Genomic DNA, 8560 nt, shown 5'->3' with positions numbered 1-8560 from the left:
TGGGGCAATAAATCTTGAGAGATGCAAAGAATTATAAAGTCTAGATCTACACTCTCAAAACAAAATGCGCCTTGCGAAATATCACTTCCCGATTTTCTAAAATTACCGAGACAGAAGCGTCGGCCTACAAAAGCGATCGGCGAAATAAAGAAATTTAACTTTTTGCAGCAAAACTGTCTCAAAACAGAAAAAACCAAGGGCGTCATGCTCTGGAGAATACTTTAAAGAATATTTTGGCGAAAACCGTATGTCGATCAATCCAGCCATTCAAAAGCCTTTTGAATAGCAAAATTCGGCCACCACAAATAGATAATAGATTATATTTTAAAAATAAACACACTGCATGCAGTGCAGTATCTTTCTTAACCGTCAACACCCAGATACTTTGGTTGCCACTCTGCGACCGGTCGTCCATCTCTCCGAGTTGAGTCCAGCTGAACTGACCGACCTGTTCACCACCGTGCAGACTGTGTCCGAGGTGGTCAAGAAACACTTTGGGGCATCGTCGATGACCGTGGCTTTGCAGGACGGTCCAGAGGCTGGCCAGACTGTCAGAGTAGGTCTTTCTGGATGGGATTATGGTTTTTTTCCTTTTTTGTGGGGGGGGGGAGGGGGGGTTGGCTAATATAAGTCAGAAAAGAAACTCAGCAAAAAATTCCATTAGTTGACTATAAAGAAGATAATACTAATACTACTTATAATACTATAGTGCGGTCAAAAATTCGAGGTGCGACTCATTTTCAAATATCTCCTCTACTTTTGAACATAGGTTCTCCAATTTTTGCACAGTGACTTGTATCAATTTGTCTTAACAGATCAATATTTAAAAAAATACCTTCAAGCTGTATTCTAGAAAATTCCTTAATAAATACTAATAAAACATCCAAGTTGGTGGTTTCTACTGATTCTTAAATGTTTACAGCTGGGGCAATATAGCTTTTAATTGCAAGTCCGTCAGGTTTTTCTAATCGAGACATTATGCTTATTGACAGCATGTTTTGAGAGCCATTAGTGCAAAAATGTGTTCACTATAACAATAATTTCTTGTGACAAGTTTTGCAAGTAAAAATTGTCTTTGATGAGCTGTGACATAGGCTATATGCATAATCAAAATGCTGTGAACAATATACCATTTTACGCATGACAGAGATTTCCAGCATTTTATATAAATTTATGAAGAAAAGTTTTTTCATCTAGCCCCAATTGTTCTAGAAAAATATGATTTAGTTAAGACAAATTGATACAAACTGCTATGCAAAGTATGGATGACATTGATTCTCCCGTTAAAGAGATATTTGAGGATAAGTTGCACCTCAAATTTTTTACCGCTCTATAATGATAATACTAATACTAATACAACTACTACTAATAATAGTAATAATAATAATAATAATAATAATAATAAATAGCATTTGAATAGTGAATATCCCTGCTCGACAGCCAGCTCTTTGTGCTTTACACTATGTTATTACCCCTGTAAACCATAGAACTCTCAGAAACATTCTCAGCTTCCCGGGAAGCATACAGTGCAAGCAGCTCATTAAACGCTCAGACACTAACAACCTGACAAGTTATTTTGCTGAAAGATAAGGTATGGTCAGGAGACCGGCATGGATGGTATGCTGCTACCTGTGAACTCAAAAGAGCGGAGAAAAGGAGTACTTGTGGGTGGTTGGCGGGTGCTCTGGTGTGGTTTGCTCCTTCTTTCCTATCAAACATCTGTCGTCCCTATCTCTCCTTCTTTTTTGTGTACCTTTCTCTCTTGTAACACATCTATTCTTCAGCACTTATATGGCCTTATTATATTGCAAGTGCCGTACAGCTCTAACTAAAGAAAAAGAAGTACCTGAATAAAAATAAATATTAATCACTCATTGATCACTACCCAACATGATATCATGGAACAAGACACTCTCCCCCCCCCCCCCCCCCCCCCCTCCAAAAAAAATAAAAAAATAAAAATAAGAACAACAGTACAGTCAAACTTCATTTTGTCTTTTTGTGTTTCAGCATATCCACGTGCACATCCTGCCCAGAAAGAAAAAGGACTTTGAAGATAACGATGATATCTATGATAAGGTGAGTGAGATGACTATTAACGTCTTCTACTTTTTGGCACCATGAATTATAATAATAAAAAATAATAATAATAATAATTGCATTTATATAGCGCATATCCATCCTCAAGAGCATGCTCTATGCGCTTTACAACCATTATTACCCCAGCAGACCCTCTGAGAACGCTCAGAAACATTCTCGGCTTTTGCGGAAGCATACAGTGTAAGCTGCGGATTTCACGCGCTCAAACACTAACAAACTGACAAGATCGTTCACTGTCTATAGCCGGGTACCCATTTCCACCTGGGTGAAGTGAGGAAAATTTGTGCAAAGTGCCTTTCCCAAAGACACAACATCGAGCCCCTGACAAGATTCGAACCCATGACCTTACGGTTACGAGTCCGAGAGCCTAACCACTAGGCCACCGACGGCATTATAATAATGATTATAATGTTAGCAAGTGCCAAGATGTAACATCAGTGTCAGGCCCTGTCTTACGTGACAGTTCATAACAGCATATCGTTCTTTGAGAGCCAGACCCGCGTGTCATGATTTTGCCGAGAACATTTTTTTTTTCACCGATCGAAAGCGCATGTCATGGGCTTCATTTCTGTATAAGTTTCATTGAGTTCCCCGCCTTAACATTGCTATAAAATGCTTATAGCTGTATCATTTATCATAGCCGTTTGCTTCCAAATTAGCTAATCTTGAGATGTGCGGAATGGATTTCAATATTGTTACAATTTGGATGACGCAACAAGAATTACAACAGAACTGACAGTAAAGCCAAGAATTCCTAAATCGTGTATCATATGTTACGCTTTTAGGGCTTGATCGTTTCCGGTGTGTTGGTCATTCATACATACCTGTCTACATTAATCCGTTTTCTGTTCCTCCTGAAAAATTTGCTGAAACCTTGATTAAAAAAACGTGGAAGTGGCTGTTATAGGATGATGTGGATGGAGTTTTTTTTTTTTCTTTTGGAAAGTGTTTTACGCCGCTCACAACTGGATAAGGTCAAATGAGCATGCGGGACACATTCAACTTTTTCAGTCGGTAGGAAATGTTGAATTTTGTTAGATGGCGGCTGAAGCCTACTCTTATCGATTTTAGACCACCAAGGGATCTTTAACACAAGATTTTTCGCCCTTGTCCGAGAAGGCTAGGTATAGATCTTTCCTACCAGAAGATCAGGGGTGCAGCTGAAAGACAGCAGTAAGAAGGAGCCAAGGAGTAGCAGTAGAAAGGCTGCAGAAAGAGTTAGGAGTCCAGAGGAGGGGCAAAGGAGGTGAGGGGGTGGCGCAGGAAGAGGAGACGAAAGCAGACGACAGAACATTGCTAGAGAGCAGTAAAGGAGGTGAAAGGAGACTATTCTAGAGAAGAAAATCTTTTCTGTCGCTACCCGGATTCAAACCCGGAACCTTTGAATGAGAGGCGACACCTTAACCTCTAGGCCCAGTGAGCCCCCTAGACCCTGTCTTATGTGACTGTTCATAACAGGGTATGATGGAATCTTACCTCAAGCAGTGGATATGTGCTGCGACGTGATGGAATCAGGCGCTTGTCAATTTTTGGGCATATGGGGTTATTGGTATCATGATCATCTTAAAGCCTGTTTATTTGCCTTGCTTTTGGTGAAAAAAATATCCGTCTATGTTGAATAGAAGTCGAAATATTTGAGATTGAAGGAGGTCAGATGACCCATCAGACACACGCCCTAACACACGAATACCTCCTTCAGGGAGATGAGAAGCCGTTCTGTGTGATTTTACCATTAGACACATTTTAACCGAATGTCTAGACTTCGGAGAGACCCGAAGGAAATACTTTAAAAGCTCAAAATTACAAAATATTTTTTCTGTCGTTGTTCCCAACAGAATTTTTGATTTTATAAAGGCCATTGTCTTTATAGAAAGTTATGAAACAGATTGCTAGAAATTTTTTTAATGTTATTTAGAAAGTTGTTTTAAATTTAGATTTAAATTCTATTTACACTCGATTTTTAGTGTTTAAAAATTTTTTAAATAGAAATATTGACCAGTATCAAGCCGAGAAATGAACCATTGAGAAAAAAAACAACTTGTTTCGCGCACTCATATTACCTTATGCTGTTGCGAGCGCCGTAAAACCCTTACTAAACTAAAACTTTGTCTCTAACTCAAGCTGAATTCAGTTTGTTTGTCATGAAATGGCATTATTGTGAAAGCATAATAATAATTTGTCCATTTCCAAAACTACTACAAAATAATGTGATGATTACCTCTCAGATTCAAAACCACGACAAAGGCTGGACGGCTGAGACCCGTTTTCGCAGCGAGGAGGAAATGGCTGAGGAATCCAAGCAACTCCGACAATACTTCTGTGACAGCTAACGCATCACTTGCTTCTTGTTGAAGATAGTCTTGTTCACCTATCGAATGACTTGCCAGAGTGAATGTTTGTATGTATTAAGCTGCTTTGGGCACCAGGCACGGGGCTGGAAGGGTTAAATGTTTGTACAGAGATTTGGGAGGACGCAAGAGAAACAGAGTGCAGAATCTCGGTGGGTGATATCTTTGCACTCATTGCATACAACAGACTTTTTTCTTTCCAGCACTTTTCTTTTCTACTGATCCTGACCTCATAGGACCTAGAGTGCTGAACCATAAAGCACAAAACCATTGTTTCAACTTCTGTTAAATACCTGGATATCGGGAGATGTCATCTCTCACTCAGAGGTTGACGTGTAATGACCCTCCATCCTTCACGGTTGTGAGCTGCCGTTGTTGCACATTCTGCCATATCCAGGCCAGTCCGTGTTTTTATGTTGTCCTTCCAAGTTACACTTTGTTTTCCCCTTGCTCTCCCACCCCACATCCTTCCTTCAAGCACCTCTTTCACAATGGTCTTGTGTAGTTTTATGTGGCCACAGTATTGTATTTTCCTCAATTTTATTTTATTCAGCAGCGTTTGAACCGAACTGAGCCAAACAATAAAAATTATGAAGTTTCATGTTGTTTTCTACAGTGACTACTGGCTTGGTTGGCCTCTATGTTTTACATAAATTGTATTTCTGAAAAAATGAATTCATCAAACTTTTTTGATAAACAGTTTGAAGAGAAATAATGGAAACAATTGAGTCTTTGGCAAGAATACTCATCTATACCAGCTTTGAATGTTTTTTCTGCGGGAACCTGTCTTTATTGCATGTTTACGTTTATTCCAATATATATGTTTTCACAGCAAACCTATCTATAGCAGATGTTTACTTTTTTTCCGGTGGCGTGTGACGTAGTCAGCTTTGAATGTTTCTCAAGGGAACGTGTCTCAACCAGACGGTAGTGTTTATTCCAGTGACAGGATTTATACTTAAGAAATGAATGCTTTCATGAGATTTTTGTCAATCATATGTTTTTATGTTTATGCATATGTTTATGTTTATTCCGATAGCCGGCGGTTTGGTCCGGGAAGCCTTCTAATTCTAAAGTAGACATGAATGTTCATCATACCAGTGGAAGATACTTGGTTTTGTATCTTATATCCACACTGTGAGTGCAACAAATAGTGCGTGTAGTTGTCAACTGTAAAAGATGCTTTTCACTGTAGTCTCAATGAGAATGTTATCACTGAAATCACTTTCAACTTTCCATTTTCAGATATAAATGAAATGATTCTTCAGGACGCAAGTTTTAACAAGCAATATATTGTTTTCAGTATGGTTACAAGGTTTTGATAGAATTTTGATGACAATGAAAACAGATGAAAATTAATAAAGAATGAAAGACATTGCGAATTTGATGGGTTTCCTTTTTATTATTGATACATATTTTCATTACATGTGTTTTAATATCACTTCACAAACAATTTGTGCTTTCGGAAATTACGTCAATATAAGTATCGATTTGTTTTCAAATGGGGAAAAAAAGTTTTTAAAAATTTTTCATGGGTAGATATATGTGATTCCTCCCACCCGACTTGACGTACGTATTCAAATAAATCAGGAAGAGATGTGAAGGAAGAAGTCTTAGTACTGTACAATTCGATAGCACGCTACTTCAGAATCACAAAGTTCTATCTGCTCAGTACCTAATTTTGAGAAATTTGATGCAAAAAATTTGCAGTTTCACATCATGTCAAGCTTTTTCGAATGCAATTCTTAGAATTTCTTCATAACGACTCCGAATAATCTAACGATTTTGAAAGAGCAGATAGAACATTTGGTTTCTGACCTCATGTTCTTTTATAAGTGACTTAAAACGGCCCAAAATGTCAGATAGAACTTTGTAATTCTGAGGTAGCGAGCACCTGGCTGCTGCTCAGCTGTTAGATCTAGCTATGTGGAGTTGATTGACATTCAGAAATAACAAGTTTGAATTGAAATCTGACTCTGGTCTGAATTTTAAGCTTCCTTCCCGGAATATTTCCCCACAGGCCATTCTTTATCCTGACAGGAACGAGTGATCAGCCTTCCTTCCAAATGGCTGAGGACAAACCACGCATTTTTTGGTCAAGTCTGTTTAGATAAATGGTTTTGAAAAATATATCAACATAAAAGTAAATGACTTGGTCTACATTTTATATATATATGTGTAAACAGCAAGGCAAGATTCCCGACACCAGTCTGACATAAATTTCTACAAGGGCAAAAATTACACAAACACATGTAAAGGTCTCTTTTTCAGTTCAGTAATTCTCAACAATGTCCATTCAGTTTCAACCACTCAGATGTATGATTGCACAGCATGAAAACACACAAGTATAACTTGGGATCTTGAAGGAAAAAAATGATGACAGTGATAGTAATAGACTCTTTTGATTTTTACTGCCTTTTGCGAAGGGAATGTTGTGGTATCACGCTGAGATTGAATCTTGTTGAGAATACTTTTACTTTCGCGGACAGACAGATATCACGCTGAGATTGAATCTTGTTGAGAATACTTTTACTTTCGCGGACAGACAGATATCACGCTGAGATTGAATCTTGTTGAGAATACTTTTACTTTCGCGGACAGACAGATATCACGCTGAGATTGAATCTTGTTGAGAATACTTTTACTTTCGCGGACAGACAGATATCACGCTGAGATTGAATCTTGTTGAGAATACTTTTACTTTCTAGGACAGACGGATATCACGCTGAGATTGAATCTTGTTGAGAATACTTTTACTTTCTAGGACAGACAGATATCACGCTGAGATTGAATCTTGTTGAGAATACTTTTACTTTCTAGGACAGACAGATATCACGCTGAGATTGAATCTTGTTGAGAATACTTTTACTTTCTAGGACAGACAGATATCACGCTGAGATTGAATCTTGTTGAGAATACTTTTACTTTCTAGGACAGACAGATATCACGCTGAGATTGAATCTTGTTGAGAATACTTTTACTTTCGCGGACAGACAGATATCACGCTGAGATTGAATCTTGTTGAGAATACTTTTACTTTCTAGGACAGACAGATATCACGCTGAGATTGAATCTTGTTGAGAATACTTTTACTTTCGCGGACAGACAGATATCACGCTGAGATTGAATCTTGTTGAGAATACTTTTACTTTCGCGGACAGACAGATATCACGCTGAGATTGAATCTTGTTGAGAATACTTTTACTTTCGCGGACAGACAGATATCACGCTGAGATTGAATCTTGTTGAGAATACTTTTACTTTCTAGGACAGACAGATATCACGCTGAGATTGAATCTTGTTGAGAATACTTTTACTTTCTAGGACAGACAGATATCACGCTGAGATTGAATCTTGTTGAGAATACTTTTACTTTCTAGGACAGACAGATATCACGCTGAGATTGAATCTTGTTGAGAATACTTTTACTTTCTAGGACAGACAGATATCACGCTGAGATTGAATCTTGTTGAGAATACTTTTACTTTCTAGGACAGACAGATATCACGCTGAGATTGAATCTTGTTGAGAATACTTTTACTTTCTAGGACAGACAGATATCACGCTGAGATTGAATCTTGTTGAGAATACTTTTACTTTCTAGGACAGACAGATATCACGCTGAGATTGAATCTTGTTGAGAATACTTTTATTTTCGCGGACAGACAGAGACTTTTTTGTTTGACACTTACAGTACCGAGGGCTCATATTATTATAGTGAAAAACCCCCTCAAGTACCGCTGAAGCCATGGTAGAATCTTTTTAAAACTAAAAAAAAGACCTTCACAGCCCAATAAATACATTTAAAAATTCACAGAGCTTCATCAATCATTCAGCTATCATATAGAGTGACTTTCTTCACAGTCCAAGAAACGTGTTTAAAAATTCACAGAGGTTCATCAACCATTCTGCTATCATATATTTATATATAGAGTGACTTTCTTTGGTATTTACTTCAGTGCAGTGGCTCCATTCAATATTTAATTATATCTAGTCTGCCTGGTCGAGTCGGCAACTTAAGTCCCCGTTGTTTTATGCGAGAACAATTCTGAAATTATGCAAACTGAGCCCAAAAATGTGAAATTATGCGATTCTGTTAATTTTAACAAAGA

General features: G+C 37.9%; 1 protein-coding gene across 4 annotated transcripts in view; it reads left to right on the top strand.

Annotated features, from left to right (window-relative positions):
- Positions 1-5830, top strand: part of LOC101855926 (nitrilase and fragile histidine triad fusion protein NitFhit) — a 21592-nt gene extending 15762 nt beyond the window's left edge. For all 4 annotated transcript variants that reach the window (XM_005113206.3, XM_013090950.2, XM_005113207.3 and 1 more), the window contains exons 9-11: positions 381-556; positions 2011-2079; positions 4326-5830. In XM_005113206.3, the coding sequence (XP_005113263.1) occupies positions 381-556; positions 2011-2079; positions 4326-4430 (350 nt within the window). In that variant the 3' untranslated portion in view covers positions 4431-5830. The remainder of the gene's footprint in view (positions 1-380; positions 557-2010; positions 2080-4325) is intronic.
- Positions 5831-8560: the final 2730 nt, after the last annotated feature.

This window comes from Aplysia californica, unplaced genomic scaffold (genome assembly GCF_000002075.1).
Source record: "Aplysia californica isolate F4 #8 unplaced genomic scaffold, AplCal3.0 scaffold01717, whole genome shotgun sequence".
In the NCBI taxonomy this organism is placed as follows: domain Eukaryota; kingdom Metazoa; phylum Mollusca; class Gastropoda; order Aplysiida; family Aplysiidae; genus Aplysia; species Aplysia californica.
Note: the sequence above shows the minus strand (reverse complement) of the source record. Positions and strands in the feature narration are given on the sequence as shown.